We start from the raw sequence: 18,051 nt of genomic DNA, 5'->3' as shown, positions 1-18,051 counted from the left end.
CATGGCAGGGATTGAACCTGGTCCCTAGCTTTGCATGTACGGCTCTATGCTGGAAGCACAAACCCCCAAGTAGCATCCTTGAACAGTTCCTTCCTTCTCTCTAGTCTTGTGGTTGCTACTTCAAAGCCCGATGTAGCTGTTGAAGGAGGGGCAAAGAAGGCTGTGCCTTTTTAAAAGCTTAAGTTTTGGGGGTAGGGATCACAGATCAGTGGTAGAGCGCTGGCTTTACATGCAGAAGGCCCCAGGTTCAACCCCTGGCATCTCCAGGTAAGGCTCAAGGGTGGGGAACCCCTGGCTCTCCACATGTTGCTAGCCTCCAGCTCCCATCATCATCCCTGGCAATCAGCCATGCTGGCTTGGGCTGATAGGAGTTGGGAGTCCAACGGCAACTGAAGGGTCACGGGTTCCCCACCCTTGGCTAGACGGACAGACAGTCTGCCTTGGGGTAAGGCAGCTTCCTGTCCTTGGTGCCCCTGCTCTCTACCCAAGAAGTAGCTGTGCCTTGATTTCTTGCACACCTTTGGCTGCTGCTGCTGTTGCTTACAGTCACAGTTGATTACAGAGCACCAGGCCCTGCGTGCTCTTAGAAATGACACGGATAGGCTAGAGATCCCTCCCTCCAAAGTGCTGCTGGCGGCAGACTGCACTGAGGATGAACCAGCGACAGCCCTTCCTTGCAGCCTCAAGGCATTTTAGTTTAATATGTTCAAATTGGTTTTAGATTTGTGGATTTTTATATATATGTTTTTGTACCGATTTATGTGATTTTATTGTATATACTTTCTGTTGTACACCACCCAGAGAGCTATGCTAGTGGGGCGGTATAAAAATTTAACAAACAAATAAATAAATAATCCTGTTGGGAGACAGTCTGCCAAGGCAACTGGTCTCTTGATATGAGCCTCTCTTTCCCTTCTTAGTTAGTGGATCTCTGCGGAGAGCTGGACCCAGAGATGAAGGCTGCCCTTGTGAATGCCAGCGATTATGGGGATCTACTTGATGAAGAACTTCTCCTTTTCTGACAGCTGGAGTCCAGCTTGGCATGTATGAGGAGATTCCCTGGACACATGCAGACAAAAAGCACAGACAGGAAAAGGGGAACGTGTCTGCCAGGGCCTAATCTGGTAAACGTACTGTGTAAATAATTTATTACAAGCATAACCATGACTTTGTAACAATAAAAATTATGTTACAAATATTCTGGTTTTCTTTTTAGATTGGCTTTGGAATTTAATTTAAAACAAGTTGGTTTAAACTAGGCGTTTCATCATCTTGAGAGCCCCTCCCCCAATGAATTTATCTGTGTCTGTGGTCGGCACACCTTTATAACAGGTGTGATACCTTTTTGAGGTCGGCCATCACCATGTCAGAGGGAAGGCAGAGCAGCCCGTTCCTTTTGGCAAAACATATTGCTCCATAAGATGCTGCTAAGGTGTTGGACACAAGCACAGAGAAAGAGTAATCACAGCAATGGAAAGTGGTTCACCAGCAAGCAGAAGCGATTTCCACAGAGTCCTTTTTTTCGAGAATCCATTATAAAACGTACATTTAAAACTCCCACTCAGTGTTGTTTTATGCAAGGCTGGATCAGGGTTCTTCTCTGGGGTCTTTCAGGTGGGTTCTTGTTGCGTACTTGGTTCCGATTTTACAGGCTGGCTTTCTGCAGTTCCCGAAACCTCCGGCAGAGACTCTTGCTCTGGTTCAGCTACCTTGGCTTTGTCCTGAGTCTGTGTCAGGGGATGCACCATAGACATGTGAACGTTAAGGTTATGAGCCTTTTCAAAGCGCTTCCCACATTGGTCGCAGGCAAACTCCAGCTCAGTCTCTGCTTTGTGTTTGGTCATGTGGTATTTGAGGGATGCTCGCTGTCTGCACTGGAAGCCGCAGATTTCACACCTGGAGCGGGAAAGCATAAAGCGGACATCAGACCAGCCACACCGGATGCCAGTCCTCATGGAGGAGGAGGACTAGCACAGCCTCAGACTTCTGCCTCAGCAGAAACCTCACAGCAGCTGCACTCACTCAGGTGACAGGAGGCTTCCAGTCACCGTGTATTTGATCTGTGCAGTACCCTGAATCCTGGGCTGCACTTCCTCCGTTTCATAGAAAAAAACATGCTTCCAGATTGAAAATTCAAGAGGCTAGTAGAGCTATACCATCTCTTCTGCAGCTAGCTAAAAGAAGATAACATTTTCCAACCAGTTGTCTAACTTGTGAGATTCCAGCCAATGAAGCTGGTTTGTCAAGAGACATTGGTCGCCCAGTAACTGCAATGAGAGAACACTCTTAGGAATTTCAGTGCAAGTACTGGGAATCAACCACTGAAGGGGATTCTGCCTGCTGTGCAAAATCATGGACAAACTATTGATTAACATCTTGTGTGACGGCCGAAGCAGTGGAGTCGTCAAACCACACAACAGGATCAACAGGCCAATAGGCCACACAGAAGAGACCAACTTACTACTTTCCAAATCTGACTTGAAAATGAAAAAATGGAAATGGACTGCCTTCAAGTCAATCCCGACTTATGGCGACCCTACAAATAGGGTTTTCATGGTGAGCGGTATTCAGAGTTGTTTCCCATGGCCTCCCTCTGAGAGGCAGCGACTGGCCCAAGGTCACCCAGTGAGCTTCATGGCTGTGTGGGGATTCGAACCCTGGTCTCCCAGGTCGTAGTCCAACACCTTAACCCCTACACCACACTGGCTCTCTAAACCTGACTTAGAGCTAATAAAATCTAAAATCTGAAGTTTGTTTTAAAACAAGTGGAGAGTCCAGTTCTGCATACTTCTCTTTCGATAATAGTTGCTGCTTATGAGTACAAACCATTCTTCTAATAAAACACTAAAATTTAAAATGAACATAAATGCAACCTTGGAATGAAAAGTATCAAGCATTAAAACGTACACCATTTCAACTAGTTTCCAAATCGCCAAGTGCACACTTATATACACAAACTTCTGTGACAATGGAGTATCCTCAAAGAAGGGTCCCAGGTCAGCAACTCTTCCTAGATTGAGATACCACACCCTTCTTCCCTTATGGACAGGAGCCAGTCCTATTTTGGTGATTGGTGCTTTCAAAAGACAGACTTGTATGAAAAAGTTTTCCCTCACTCCAGCGCAGCTGCACTAACTTGCATGGACGCTTTCGTTGTCCCCGCAGTACCACTCCCTCATTCTTGGGTGGAGGAGAGGCTGCACACCCCAGAGAAAAGCCCTGAGTGTTGCACTCTGTTATAGCAACATGATCAGTCACAAGTAACTGCATTTCAAGATTCTGACAGTCCTGCAGGAAATGTAGTAGCTCCACTTCTAGGTCTATTATTTTCCACGGTACTGGACACACAAACCGCAAAAGCTAACCCACGGACCCAAAGTGAGTGAGACGCTTTCTCATATGGAAACACCCTTAATGGTGCATCTGCAAGAGAGGCAAACTTTCTTCACATCATTAGGGCATAACAGTTTCCAAACAGAATGTTAAGTAACCTAAGACACCCCATTAAAGCAACACAACCCTTTCCCTTAAAAGGCAATAAATGAAGTGTACTTACTGGAGGGGTTTTGCGCCTGAGTGGCGCATCTGGTGAACCGAGAGGTGCTTGCGCTGCTTGAATGTCTGGCCACATTCGTCGCAGATATAATTCCGTACCTCTGCAATCGGAGAAGGAAACGGGGTTGGAAAGTCACAATGGCTTGGTTGGCTTTAAGTAAGGTTTAGACAAATTCAAGGAGGGATAAAGCTATCGATGGCTAGCTGTGATGGCTCCAGCATCAAAGGCAGTCTGTTTCTGAATACCAGTTGCTGTGGGGAGCATGCAAGGGGAGAGGGCTCTGGCACTCATGTCCTTTTGGGCCTCCCAGATGCATCTAGTCTGCAACTGTGGGAAGCAGCGTGCTGGACTAGATGGGGTTTTGGTCTGACCCAACAAGGCTGCTCTTACATCGTTGTGACTGTTTCCATCTTTGACACTCTCAGAAGAGGAGGGAAAAATGGCATCGGAGGAGGGGAAGAAATCAGGTGAATGGTATTGTTCAGGTAATATACTTTCTGCTATTCCTTCCAGAAGTAACTGGAGCACTTTCCCATGCACCCCATTTATGGTGACACAGACATTTACAGTTTCTGGGCAGGTCAACTTTGCACCCATTATTATTATTTATTACATTTTTGGTCACTTCATACAAAAAGTCTCTTAAAGCAACTTAACAAAATAGCTCCCCCAGATAATATTAGTTAAAAGCCAATTTTTTAAAAAAAATATGATTCAAAATTCCTAAGATGCTCACCTGACAATATAGTAAGAAGGACAAGTCCTATCCCATTGCAAATAAAAGATAAGCACCATATTGCAGGCTAACTTCACCACCAAAAGCCTGGGTAAATGAAAATGTCTTAGCCTGGCACCTAAAATCGACAATGAGGGCGCCAGGTGTGTTTCCCTTGGGAGAGCACTCCACAGATGGGACCGTTCTTGTGCATCATCTGTGATACATGGCTCTGTCCTGGGCAGTTCTCCCCTGTGCCATTTCACCTCTCCAAAGCACAACGTACCCGTGTGAATGAGTTTCACGTGACGTTGAAGGTACCGGTCAATCATGAACACTTTGTTGCAACCTGGATGTGGGCAGGGCCTTTCCCGGACCTCCTCGTGATGCTCTTTGATGTGCTTCTAAGATCCAAGAAGAAAGATGGGGATCTTTATATAGGGACCCTTTTCACTATAGTGTTTTTGAAGTGAAAGGGCAGTTTGATCCTCTGCTTCAGTGGCAGAACTGCAGTGACATTCTGATCGTCCATGGCACCCTTTGTCAGCTGAGTGCCCTCCAGATGTTTTGGGCTACATCTGACATAACTGGGGTGATGGGAGCAGGAAGGAGGAAGCTGCATCCATTTAATCAAACCTGCAATAAAATGTGGATCTTGCGTGCACCCTGTTTAGAACTATAAGCCCAGTTGTTCGTTTTTCTCCTTGTAAACTGGGTGTGTTCGCATTAAATAGGACTGTTTGTCATTACAATTTGTTAACTGGCTTTTCATTGGTTAGTTTTAATCATATATATTGCTTCTGCAAGTTAATAAATGACACCAACCAGTAGTGGAAGGGGATTGTTGTTGTTGTTATGTGCCTTCAAGTTGATTATGACTTATGGCAACCTTATGAATCAGTGACCTCCAAGAGCATCTGTTATAAACTCCCCTGTTCAGATCTTGTAACTTCAGATCTGTGGCTTCCTTTATGGAATCAATCCATCTCTTGTTTGGCCTTCCTCTCTTTCTATTCCCTTCTGTTTTTCCCAGAATTATTGTCTTTTCTAGTGAATCAGGTCTTCTCATTATGTATCCAAAGTATGATAACCTCAGTTTCATCATTTTAGCTTCTAATGATAGTTCTGGTTTAATTTGTTCTAACACCCAATTGTTTGCCTGTTTCGCAGTCCATGGTCTGCAAAGCTCTCCTTCCACACCACATTTCAAAGGAGTTGATTTTCCTCTTATCCGCTTTTTTCGCTGTCCAACTTTCACATCCATACATAGAGATTGGGAATACCATGGTCTGAATGATCCTGCCTTTACTGTTCAATGATACATCTTTGCACTTGAGGACCTTTTGTAGTTCTCTCATAGCTGCCCTGCCCACTCCTAGCCTTCTTCTGATTTCTTGACTATTGTCTCCATTTTGGTTAATGAATGTGCCAAGGGATTGATAATCCTTGACAAGTTCAATGTCCTCCTTGTCAACTTTAAAGTTACATGGAAGGGTATATGGCATCTTTAATATTTTTGCACTGCCAAATTTGTGCAGTCAAGGGATACACCCCTGTTCCTGAAAATAAAGCCAAGGGCTCCCAACACCAAGAGGAAAGGAATTATCCGCATACCTTCATGCCATCTGCACCTCTGTACACAGCAGTGCAGCCCTGATGAGGACACTTGTAAATGGTTGGCAGCTCCTCTCTGGAAAAAGTGGAGAAAAGGGTAGCCAGTGAGAAGAGGCACCATTCTCTGGGGGAATTTCGCACCTCATGAGCTGTGTGGGAACATATGTTACCTTTCACATTTGATCTTCTTTTTCCAGCCAGGTTTGGGTCCCGGCTTCTTCCTTATCTTGGGCTCTTTCAGCTTCTTTGCTTCTTTGCCTTCAGTTTTCCTGTTGTTGGACACCCTAACGGAGAAGGAACAGGAAATGTTGAGTTGCCTTCGCTTCTCCGTGGAGGTTATTAAACAGAGGTGAGCAACTTCTTGTGTTTTTTTTTTCTATTGAGGGCCACATTCCCAGAAAGGTAACCTGTCTGGGGCCACTTTCCAGCAGTGGGTGGGGCCAGGGGCAATAGGGGGTGGGGCTTCCGCTTTGTCTTTATCTCAGGAGTTCCCAAACTGTAGTCGGTGGACCACCAGTGGCCTGTTCAGGTGGCCCACACCAAGTCTGTATTAAATATTCGTACTGACTTTTAACTGCATTTTCACTGCTGCCTTTATTCCTTTTTTATTTCAATTTGAGTTCTATGGTATAGAAATTTTAATGCAATAAAATAGACTATATAAGAAACAAAAGCAATAAAAAGACAATTTAAGATTACTCAGCCCCTGAACACATCACGACTGCCAAAACAGGCAGAAAAATCATTTAAGTGGTCCACCAAGACCATCAGCAGTTTTGGAGTGGTCTGTTGGGGACAAACGTTTGGGGACCATTGCGCTCTCCCTCTGCCACTCTTTCCTCTTTCTACAGCTCCCTTTCCTCACTCTCTCTCTCTCCATTCCCCTGGTCTTTGCCCCCTGGGTGGAATTAGGCCCATGGCCAGATGCAGTACTAGTCAGGCCTTTGGCCTATGTAGCTCAGGACTGTCCACACTGGCAGCAGCGCTCTCCAGGGTTCCAGGCCCAGCTGGAGATGCTGGGAACTCAGCCTGGGACCAGGTGAAGCAAATGTTCTACCACGGAGCTACGCCCTTCCCTGACTAACTGTTAAAATAAAACAAATGAATAAATAATGCATTTTGGGGAAAGAGAAACACTTTTTTCTCCTAAGGGGAGAGAGAATACAGGAATGAAGGGGAGGGGAATGAAGGTGGGCTTGGCTTTGCCCACAGAGGTTGGAAGAGGGGCAGGAGGTTGGATTCCTTCAAGAGCAATTCCTGTCTTGTGCTGGAGTGTAAAGGAAATGCCCTCACCTCTTTTCTGGGTAAGGCTCGAAGGAGTCATCTGATGACCGTGCTCTCTTGTCATTCTCGTCATCGCTCGAGGAGTCCCTGAGAAAGCAAATGGCTCCTTTTACCAAAGCAGAAGGTGGGTGAAGCCTCCCTTGGCAATAACGTTGGCAGCAGAGACAGCAGTTCAAGAGGAAGCACCGGCCAGGCTGCCAGAAAGTGAGCTCTTTCCTTGACTGGGAGCCTTGGATTCAGGAAACAGCAAACTCCAGACAGTGGCCCAGAGCAAATCGGTGTAGCTCAACGTGAAGACAACTGTGCCATCAAAAGGCAAGCAAAGAAAGTGGTTTGCTGTGTGGCTGAAGGAAGCCCCAGGAATTTGCCTTCCTGGGTACCAATCAAGTAACTGAAGCTAGCTTTCAGGGTCTTTAAAAAAAAAAGAGAGCTTCTAGCTCTCATTGGAGTCAGTTTCACTTTTAAAAGCTGACAACGGTGGTGCCCGCAAAAGGTTGTTAGACCAAAGGGAATGTAGAGAGTTGTCTTATGCCATGTCAGACCAATGGCCCATGTGGCTTGCTGTCATCATACCTTGACTGGCAACAGTTGCCCAGGGTTGCAGGCAGGACATTCCCAGCCTTACCTGGCGCTCTTCTGCATACAACGCAGCTGCTCTGCCTTTGAGCTAATGTTGTTACACGCCTTCAAGTCGATCGCGACTTATGGCGCCCCCATGAATCAGCGACCTCCAGTAGCATCTGCCGTGAACCACCCTGTTCAGACCTTGTAAGTTCAGGTCTGTGGCTTCCTTTAGGGAAGCTAATAGCCCTTCCTAAATTTGGGTTTAGAACTCGCCCTCAGTGAAAGCTGCTGCAGATCATGCTTTTCTGGAAGCAACAAGAGCGAAGCAGTGGCTGTGCCAAGGTCGTTGTTCCCTCCGAGATAACACATGAGCTGTCCTGAGCTGAGCTTATTGGCCAGCTCTTTCCTCCAGGACAGCAGCCATGCAAGTCGTGCATATGCCCAGAGGACAGTGAACCTATTTCCTGGGCTCCCTGCCAGTGTCTTTAAGAAGCCCTGTCTAGGCTACAGTCCTCAGATGGTGACAGGCTCTGCTGAGGATGACCTGCAAGCTGACCCTTGAGAACCCTAGCTAGCAAATTTCCCAAGCATGTGGGAACTGGAATCTTCACCTGCTTTTTATTATGTTCTTAAACTTTCTTTTTTAACATGTTTTTAATCTTAGCAGATGTTTTCATAGCTTTTTTTAAGTAACATTTTTGAAGATGTTTTGTTTCAATGTTTTTTAAAGTTTGTTTTTATGATGTTTTAATGTTTTTAGTGCTTTTGTTTGCCACCCTGGGCTCCTGCTGGGAGGAAGGGCGGGATATACATCTAATAATAATAATTGCACCAAACAGACTCCTGTGTGTGCATCTGGAGCAGAGAGGAACATCTTCAGGACTTAATACAAGCTAGGGTTAACCCCAGAACAGTTTTCCAATGTCTGAGCTCATGATAAAGCAACCACGCTTTATCTTCTCCACTCAGTAAACTATAACCAGCCCCCAGGCAGCAAGGGGCGTTAGAGGACGACTTCCAGGTCAAAGGACAGAACTTCTATGGACATCTGAGACCCAGGACGAAGGTACCGAGCATACCAGGACTGCAGTTATACATGGAAGTGAATTAGCAGCTCTGTTTAGCTCATGCACGTACCAATTGGTATCGTAGCCAAATTTCACCAGGGAAACAAAGGTTCACAAGTTTTCAAAGCAAAACCATCTGAACTGCCCATGAAAGGATGTCGGCAGTGCCAGATTTGTAACAGAGGTTCCCCAAACCTGCCTGTGCGTCAGACCCTGTCCTGACCCCTCACTCCACCCCGCAAACAATGAGTGGTGAGGAATGAGATCCGCGCCCACCCCACAATCATTTTTTCGTGCTTGCAAAGGTGACATGTGAAGCCTGCTCTTCTTCTCTCACCCCTCAGAAAGGTCACTGAACTCGTCTTTTACCCGCTCATCCGAGGCTGCAGACGGAACCAACTTCTCGCTCAGTGATCCTAGGCAGACGAAGAACAAGCGTGTGTTACAAAGGGTGGAGAGGCACATTCCTCTCGTTTCACAAGGGTCCTGTGGCACCCAAGGCAAGTGACATGGGCATGAGCTTCCCAGGCAAGAGCCTGCTTTGTTTGCCGCCCTGGGCTCCTGCTGGGAGGAAGGGCGGGATACAAATTAAATAATAAATGAATAAATACGATTGAGAGCTTGGGCACATTGGCTGGAGGGAAAACCAAGTTAGTGGGGTGGAAATTAAAAAGTAACAGGAATGCAAAGAACAGACCTGATAACTTGGCTATCAGACAGAAATGTTGACACTCAGCTCTGTGAACAGCTTGAACAGCTACCCGCTCCCTTTTTGAAATGTCAGAAGTTTGTTTCATTTTAGCAACTAAGGGTATAAAGGCTTGTGTGGAGTTGTGCCCGGGGATCCCCACTGTGGCCCAGAAATACGTTCCAGGCAACCCACTTACCTGGCTGCGGCAGGCTTTCCTCCTGCAGAGGAGGTTCTGGGGTATCTTGCAATGAAGGCAAATCCTGGCTCTCTGGTGCCTGGTTTTCTGTGCTAAGCAAGGGCAAAGCAGCCCCACTCTTTGTTGGCTGCTGTCTGGCTGCTGTCCTGGTAGTGCCCTGCTGGGGTTCTGGTGGTGCACCAAAAGCCTCAGTGCAATTGGTATCCACCCCATTGCCAGTCATGTGCTGCTGAGCGGCAGTGCCCTTGTTCAGTTCCCATTTGACGGACAAGGCATTATCCACCAGCAAGGCGCTGCAGTCCGAATCCGTGCTCATGACATAATCGTGGCCCTCTCTGCAGCCCCAGACGGCCCGGATGATCCCACAGTACTCTGAGGACAGCATGCTCTGCAGGCTTGGAGCAATCTGGCAGCTCTCTGCGTGGTTGTGAGTCCACATCACCAAGTTGTGGAGGCACTGGGGGCTGGATGTGATCAGGTCTGCTGTTCACAGGGAGAGAGACAGACAGGGAGTACCGTGCATGCTGTTGAAATAGCTGTGCCACACCATCACCTCCAGAATAACTTGCTGGCATGAGCTACAGAGACTAGGTGGTACACTCCCCAACTCAAAGTCAAAACAGGTTATGTCTAAGTTTTATTTTTTTAAACCAAGGATGGGGAACTCTTTTCAGCCTAAGGGTTGCTTTCCTTTGTGGGGAACCTTCTGGAGGCTGCATGTCATCAGTGGCGGGCAGGGCCAGGGGCACAAGCGGAGAGGAGATCAATGGATGGGACCCTGACCTTTGTACAGCAGGCTAGTTTCTCTACACACACTCACACACATCTCTCCATCCAGGCAAGCAAAAGGCTTTATCACAGTTCAAGGACACATTTCATCCGGGCTCCAGGAGATGCAGATTAAGGTGTGGTCTGGAGAGAAAGGCAGTGACCTCGCGAGTCCTGAGGGCCAGACAGAGAGGTTTCGGCCCCTGAGCCTGAGGCTTCCTACTCGCTTGAAACATTTACTAATACTTAACAGAACAATTTAATCTTGGAGTGGATCTGGCTGTACTTATTACCAAATAGCTGTAACTCAAGCACATTCGGCAATATTTGCTCTCTGGGGGGCATGGAAGGGGAAGTGTTTTCTGTATGTGTGCTCAAGTCAAATCACCATTTACAATTAGAATAATTTGCTGGCATGAACATCAGCTGCACGGGCAGAGGACATTTCCCCCCAACTCAAAGCCTGTTATGTTCAGCCTGGGCCCACCTAACAGTCGGAGGGTCACTTGCTTCCTACATCATGTGAGCCAGGCATTGAGAGAGCAGGGGGCAACTTGTGTGCTCATTTCATTTCCACTTTTTTTTTTAAAAAAAGTAAAACTTGTTAGAGTGTGTTTCTCTAAAGCTCAGGCCTAAGGCAGGCTCTGGGCTCCTACTGGGAGAAAGGGCGGGATATAAATCTAGTAATTAATAAACAAGGCTGTGTGCATTTCATGATTATTTGTGAGCACTGAATTCAGCATCTTGAGAAACTCAGTTTTCATTTAAAATGTATAATCTGTTGATTGTTTCAGGTTGTTTTGAATGTGTGTGGATGGAGGGTCTCTGCCTTGTAAGATTACAGCAGCCGGGAAGCGCTGACCGAGGCTTGCAGAGCTCAGCGGGTGAGGCTTTGCTTCTAGGCAAAACTTCTCCTTCTGCAGAACTGGCAGAAATCAGATTAATCCACATAATTTACACCACTTGCATAGCTCAATGTTGTTTTTGTTCTTAAAACAGAGACAACCGTAACCTATGCAGAGTTAGCTCCTTAATATCAATATGCTTATGCCCACCCAGTCCTGTATAGCATCAGGCTGATGAATAACCAGACTCCCAGATAAGAAGTCGCTGCTGCTGCTGCTAATTCAGTTCCTAGTCTATCTCCCAGCAACGCCCTCAAAGCAGCTTACAAAACATAAGTGACAATGGAGCTTGCCTTGGACCTGAGCTTTAGAGCAACACACGCTAACAAGTTTTACTTTTTTTTAAAAAAAAAGTGGCAATGAAATGAGCACACAAGTTGCCCCCTGCTCTCTCAATGCCTGGCTCACATGATGCAGGAAGCAAGTGACCCTCCGACTGTTAGGTGGGCCCAGGCTGAACATAACAGGCTTTGAGTTGGGGGGAAATGTCCTCTGCCCGTGCAGCTGATGTTCATGCCAGCAAATTAATCAATACAAATACAAATTATCTTAATAAAATTAATCAATACAGCTTTAAAAAATTAATGCTTACCTACACTTGAAGAGGAAAAAGATGGTAAGCACATTGCCTTCTGCTGGGCATTACAAGATGAAACTGTACCTATTTGTGTGTGTGTTTTGGATTTCAAGAGTTTTCCTGAGTCTTGTGATACTGTAAGGGAGGCTGGGGCCACACCCAGGACTGCAGATGGCTGGCTGTTTGGCACTTTAAAAAATGGGAGCTTTCCCTTACAGTTTCTGATGCTGTATTTTATTCTGGATTTTTAAAATATCATTTAATAATCTGGTTGTATTTTATTCTTACTATGCCCTGTCCATGGACTTTTTTGTGAAGGGTGGGTAATAAATATGATTAGGGTGGTATCCAGTATTAGTCCTCCTCAGAGTAGACCCACTGAAGTGAATGGGAATGACTAACTTAGGTTCATTAATTTCAACGGGTCTGCTCTGAGTAGGACTTTTGGATACAACTCAGTATATAAATAAATGAAAATATTGCCTTGCCAAGCAGCCACTGGAGCTAGCCCTGGAGTGCAAAAGCCACGCTGGTCCCCACTAGCTATGGGGAAATTGCAGGTGACTCAGCGCCACATCAGCAATAAGGGCAAGCAAAGCGAAAAGAAAGTGCCTTTCAAGTCTTTGGACGGAAGCAACACGGCAACTGCTGTTTACATCAAGGACAAAATTCAGAGGAGCCGAAATGGTTCTACTTACCCAAAGAGGGAGGAGTATCTCTTTTCGTAGCAGGAAGGGAAGATTGGAGAAGGTTGTTCCTGTACACAAAACAGATGGCAGAGCTGATCAGATGCCTTCCAGAGAAGACAGACTCAGACAGGGTGTGCTCTGATCTAATCTTTATTATTTATTTGTTTTTGTATCCCGCCCTTCCTCCCAGTAGAAGCCCAGGGCGGTAAATAAAAGCACTAAAACACTTTAAAATATCATAAAAACAGATCTTAAAATACATTAAAACAAAACAGCATTGAAAACAACTGTCTAATAGTGACAGTTTCATAACCTAAAAAGGTGCCTTGTTTCTTTTCAGCTGCTGAGAAGTTCCCAGGGACTTCTGGCCTTGCAAATAAGGCCACACAAAGTATACGAACGCACAAAGTATTTCGCTAGCCCTGCCTATCGGTGAAAGTCATTTGTGGCACATCAGTCTAAGAAAATATTTTTTATATAACAGCCAGCTCTTCCAGCTCACAAATGTTTGCCTGCCTGCTTGAGGGGCAATTCTTGCTTGCTACAGGTGAGAAGCCACTGGCAACTCAGCCCCTTGTGAGTGGAGGAAGCCGCTCAACCTACTTTCCGTGTGACTTCAGGTGGCCTGCAGGCGAGACGTTCACCTTCTGGATGAAGGCTTTGAGGATGCTGTGGCACTTGTAGAACTGGGCATGGCACTTCTTGCAGACAAACTGGGGGAGAGCTGAGTCTTGATGGACCGCTACGCCCACCAGCCGCTGGAAATCTGTGAAGAAGACTTGGTCCAGGCGCTGCTGCTTCTCGGAGCTCTCGCCCACCACGGGGACCTTCCCAAAAGCATTCCGCAGGCTCCGTGAGGAAAACTTCCCGTGGCAAAGCCGGCAGTAGCCTGTGGTCACGCCCCGGCATATTCCTGCAAAGATTCCCGGAAAAGAAAGGAAGTCACTCTGGCATGTGTATAGGCTTTCAGAACATTGGGAAGGGGCCATTGGTCTCTGGTCTCTGGGCTGTCTCCATTTCATGGCAGCAGATCTCTGCGGAGTCAGGCAGGGGTCTTTTCCAGCCTTACCTAAAGATGTCAGGGGTTGACCTGGGACCCTTCTGCATGTAAAGCCCTGCTACTGGGCTACGGTCCTTAAAGACCCCTGGTCAGGCCAGAGAGACAGAAGGAGGCCTGTGTTTACACGAGACAGGGAGAACAACCCCCCCCAACTGTTGTGTGAACTAACTACTGGAGCACAGAAGTGGGTGGATCCAGACAAATGTTATGAAACAGTCCTTGCTCACCAGGTAAGCACATCCTTTTGGGATTCAGGGGCTTGAATTTAATGTATTTATCTTCTGCATTGACCAAATTTTCCATGATTGTACCATGCAAAAGCACCATGTTTTGTATCAGGTGTAGAATCCAGCATCCTAAAACTTAGCAGCTTCTCTAAACACACCTATACCCAAAGTTGTAGCCCTTATGGGTGCAGACAGAAGCTTGAAAGTGCGTGGATAATGCTTCAGGGAATGGAGCAAGATTTTCAGTTGGTAAACACAGGAAGCCACCTTGTACCAGGTTGGACTATTTATTCATCTCCCCTGGTACCGCATGCACGGAGTTGCACCAGTTTTCCAGGGTCTCTGGCAGAGAAGAGTCTTTGCCCCGAACCTGCTCCTTGTGCGCCCCTTCAGTCATCTCGTGGGAGGCATTTCTGTCCCTTTACCAGATCTTGTCATCTCCCAACACCAACAGCCCAAGTTGCCCACATACAGCAGACATGCAACCTGAGTGAGAGCAAAGCTTCCGGTTGAATATTAGCCTCTGCTGTGGGATACCAACAAGGGCAGCCCTAGCCCATGTGATCATTGCCCCCTTCCTACCTCAGGGCATCATTTGGGGTCTGGCCCTTTCTCCTCTTTACGTCAGAGAGCAGGCCTTGGTTTTAACCATCCAGGTCCCCCTTTACCAAGAATTGGAAACAAAAGAGGAACAAGCTCCTGTTGCTGTTTGCTTTAAAGCAAGTTGGGGCTGGGTTTGCAAACTGCCCACAGTCCCCTCTGCAGAACTTCCTGATTTGGAAGAGTCCAGAGGTGATGTCAGCAGCAGCACTGGCCAATCAGAGCACTAGTTTTGCTCAGAGCCATCACAAGTCTCCTCTTGATCCTGGGTGGTGTCCCAGCTGTAGAGCCTGGTACCCAGGACCCATTTCTTCAGCCCCCGTTCCTATTCTACATGAAAGGAGAGCTGGATGTTTGAAAGTAATACAGACAGAAATGGAACCAGGTGCCACAGATCACACCTAGAGAACAGGTTTTGGCGTTAGCCTGCACAGAGCTGTTTCCAGGGTACCAAGTGACCTGTGATTTTTTTCTAGCCCTGTAAAAAGGCTCTCCAAGCAGCACAAAGGTTTTCTTTTCAAACCATTGACCCTTTCCTGTAAATATTCACCTGGAACAGCTACTTGAGCCAGCTCAGCCTGCAACAGGAGTGAGGAATCTGATGTGGCCATCCAGATAGTTGCTGGACTCTAACTCCCATCAGCCCTAGCAGTCAGTAGTCAGGGATGATGGGAGTTGTAGTCCAACATCATTGGGAGGGCCGCATATGTTCCCCATCCATGGACTAGATCAATCCAGGGTAGGACCTTTCAAATCCACTCATTCCTAGGTATTTTCAGCTTCTTTCAAACCCTCTACCAGGAATTGTGAGAAAATAGGTGTGTGTGTGTGTGTGTGTGTGTGTGTGTTAATTTGGGTTGTTTCTTCTTGTGCCAAAAAACAAAGGAAGGGTGGGGAACTTGCAGCCCTCCTCTGTTGCTGGACTCCAGCTCCCATCATTCCTTTTTTTTTTACAATAATTTTTATTCAAATTTTCATAAAACATACAAAACAAAATCATAAAACATTCAAAGACAAAAAACAAAACAAAACAAAAATGATTAAACAAAAAAATAAAATGTTGACTTCCCATTTGTCGCAGATCAAATCAGTTGTAGTTCTACAATATATAACAATCCTGTCTCTTAAATTATATTATAAAATTACTTTCCTCCAGTAGTTATCTTAATTAATCATCAAATCTCATAAACATTACTTTATTCTTTCCACAAAAAGTCAAAGAGAGGTTTCAATTCTTTAAGAAATATATCTATCAATTTTTCTCCAAATAAACATGTCGATTAATCCATCTTGTCCAACAACAGCCAGAGGGCCACAGAGGTTGCCTACCCCTCTGACAAAGGCGGGTGGGTGGATGGATGGATGGATGGATGCTGGTACAGGGAAATGCTCCCTGGTGCTGCGGAGGAATACCTTCCTTGTCTCCACAGCAGCCGTCTGCATTTATGGCTTTTCACAGAATTATAATCAGCAACAAAAAGGGCAAGTGCCTGCTCCAGGGGAACAAATCTCTGAACCTGCAACAGCAACTGTATCTCGATTCAAGGATGGGCAGCCTCTGGCCTACAGCTCCTATCATCCCTGAACATTGGCCAGGCTGGGAGCTGAAGTCCATCAACACAGGGAGGAAGGCCGGCCATTCCCCAGCCCTGTGTTCAAGTCTTGTTCCTGGTTTGTTCATCTGGCATCTCTCCATGCCTCTGATGGAGGGAGTATGAACACTCTGGGCACTGATGTGTTCCAAATAGAGTGCCAGAGCTTCTATCAATCCTGCAAGGAACTTGTCAGCTGATTGGTCAGGGCCTGCCCCATTGTACCAACGACCCAAATAGTTATATATATATATAACATATATATATATGGGGGGGGGGTGTGCAAAGCAAACTGTCCTGGACACCACTGCAACTGCACTGGGGATGCAACTTCAGCTGCCCAGGATGGCTAAAATATTTGGGTGATAGTGGTGAGGCAGTTAGCATACATGTGCACAGAAGCCTCTACCATACATTCACTCCCCATGGCTGGACGCCAAGCCAGTCCGCTCCAGGGCTGGTGCCAAAAGGGCCTGGAACTCTTGGCATCAACATAGCACAAGTGACAGATTTCTTTTTTGAGGGGGGGAGGCGTTTTCTTTCTGTTAGACGCATCCCCGAATGAAGTGATGAACCCAGCAAAGAGGGCAAGGCTCTGTTTGCTTCTTTCCACACATCGAGGCCCAGCCCTCGCAGCAGGATCGGGGAGGTCACGGCCGCGGTGTGGCTCCCTTCAGCCCAGCCCCCCTTCGCCACCACCAGCAGCCCGCCTCGCCGCGCCGCCTGGGTGCCAAGCCGCTTCCAGGGCGCGCGCCCCGTCTCATTCGTGTTCCCGCGCGCTCCCCGCCGGCGCTTCCTTCCCAGGACATGCGGGGTGGGGGAGATCGGGGCGCCCCGCAGAGTCCCAGGGAGAGCGCGCTGCTGGGGGCGCCCGTCCGCCTGCGCTCACCCGCTGCTGCTACTGCCGCTGCCTCCGGTGCTGGCGCGGCCCAGGGCTCGGGCTCCTGCCGTTGCTCCGGCGCGCTTCCCTCCTGCTGCCGGGAGGCGGCGGGGCGTCCCCGGGCCGTCGTGTCCCGCTTGGTGGCCTCGGCTGGAGGCAGCCCTGGAGCGGCCTTGGCCGCCGCGCCCGCGGGCAGGAACCGGCCGCGTCGATCCCGCTTCATGGCCACGCAGAGCCCAACCGGCCCCCGCTCGGCAGGCGCTGGCTCGGGCTCCGGCCGTGCCTCGGCGCGGCTCCGGCCCGCAGCGCCCCTGGCGGACGGAGGAGCCCAGCCCGGCAGGAGCTCCGCCCGCGTTGGCAGAGACGCCGCCCGGCCAGAGGCTGCTGCCCTGGTGCCAGTCCGCTCCCCGGGGCGCGGTGGCGGGCCCTCCCGGCAACCCGCGGCCAGCCAGCTCTGCGGTCGACCTGCTGGCCGAGCCGTCTCTTCCCGCCTCGCTGGCCAAGAGACGAGCTGAAAGCCCCAGCCGGAGGCAGAGCCTCGAGGGAAGCGCCGGCTAGTGGGTCCAGAAGGAAAGTGGCGCGGGGGCCCTGGATCAGGAGTGCCCTCCTCAAGGGCCTGGATGACTGCTGCTTGGAAGCCCAAAGACTCTTTGGCGGCATAGCAAATGACGGCCTTAAAAGGGCGGGTCCGCTCAACCAGCTGCACAAGCCACAGCCAAAGCAACGGCGGCAGGACCAAAAATTTCGTGAAAGTCCAGCGGGGACACCCAATAAAGCAGTAAATGAAAGGAATCCAGCAGCTCAGCCCCAGTGGGCTAGCTCAGTGGGCAGAAGCTGTCGGACCCAGTTGCAGAGCAGCTGCCTCGCATGCAGAAGGGCCCAGGTTCAATCCCCAATGGCAACTCCAGCTAGAGTGGGGAGGGAATCCTGTCTGACAATCCTGGAGGGCGGCTGCCAGTCAGTGTAGGCAGGACTGAGCTAGATGGACGATTCAGTTCAAGGTCGCTTTCTGTGTTCCTGTGATGAGGGCAGGGGATTTGCCCTCAAATAATCTTGGCGGCAGAGG

The 18,051-nt window shown here is 48.2% G+C and overlaps 2 protein-coding genes across 5 annotated transcripts in view; one reads left to right on the top strand and one right to left on the bottom strand.

Moving 5' to 3' along the window:
- The window catches only part of FANCA (FA complementation group A), a 46,265-nt gene extending 45,091 nt beyond the window's left edge, over positions 1-1,174 (top strand). For both annotated transcript variants that reach the window (XM_061594520.1, XM_061594519.1), the window contains exon 43: positions 921-1,174. In XM_061594520.1, the coding sequence (XP_061450504.1) occupies positions 921-1,022 (102 nt within the window). In that variant the 3' untranslated portion in view covers positions 1,023-1,174. The remainder of the gene's footprint in view (positions 1-920) is intronic.
- ZNF276 (zinc finger protein 276) lies at positions 1,132-17,743 on the bottom strand. 3 transcript variants are annotated; one of them, XM_061594529.1, is made up of 11 exons: positions 16,995-17,743; positions 13,230-13,539; positions 12,636-12,694; positions 9,688-10,170; positions 9,138-9,216; positions 7,179-7,256; positions 6,056-6,169; positions 5,886-5,961; positions 4,558-4,675; positions 3,557-3,656; positions 1,132-1,896 (listed from the first exon to the last, which is right to left on the bottom strand). In XM_061594529.1, the coding sequence occupies exons 1-11, from the start codon at positions 17,206-17,208 to the stop codon at positions 1,611-1,613; spliced, it is 1,917 nt and encodes a 638-aa protein (XP_061450513.1). In that variant the 5' UTR covers positions 17,209-17,743; the 3' UTR covers positions 1,132-1,610. The 3 variants fall into 3 exon arrangements, with proteins under 3 accessions (XP_061450513.1, XP_061450512.1, XP_061450514.1); XM_061594528.1 differs by having other exon boundaries at positions 9,688-10,167; positions 16,995-17,613; XM_061594530.1 differs by lacking the exon at positions 4,558-4,675 and having other exon boundaries at positions 1,749-1,896; positions 16,995-17,617.
- Between the last annotated feature and the right edge of the window lie 308 nt (positions 17,744-18,051).

This window comes from Rhineura floridana, chromosome 13 (assembly GCF_030035675.1).
Source record: "Rhineura floridana isolate rRhiFlo1 chromosome 13, rRhiFlo1.hap2, whole genome shotgun sequence".
Classification (NCBI taxonomy): domain Eukaryota; kingdom Metazoa; phylum Chordata; class Lepidosauria; order Squamata; family Rhineuridae; genus Rhineura; species Rhineura floridana.
Note: the sequence above shows the minus strand (reverse complement) of the source record. Positions and strands in the feature narration are given on the sequence as shown.

Coding starts and splice junctions, on each gene's coding strand:
- ZNF276 (XM_061594529.1), bottom strand. CDS start 17,208: ATGAAGCGGGATCGACGCGGCCGGTTCCTGCCCGCGGGCGCGGCGGCC. Junction 7,257..9,137: donor TTCAGTGACCTTTCTGAGGG/GTGAGAGAAGAA, acceptor TTGCTTTCTCAG/GGACTCCTCGAGCGATGACG. Junction 3,657..4,557: donor CGTGAAACTCATTCACACGG/GTACGTTGTGCT, acceptor CTCCGATTGCAG/AGGTACGGAATTATATCTGC.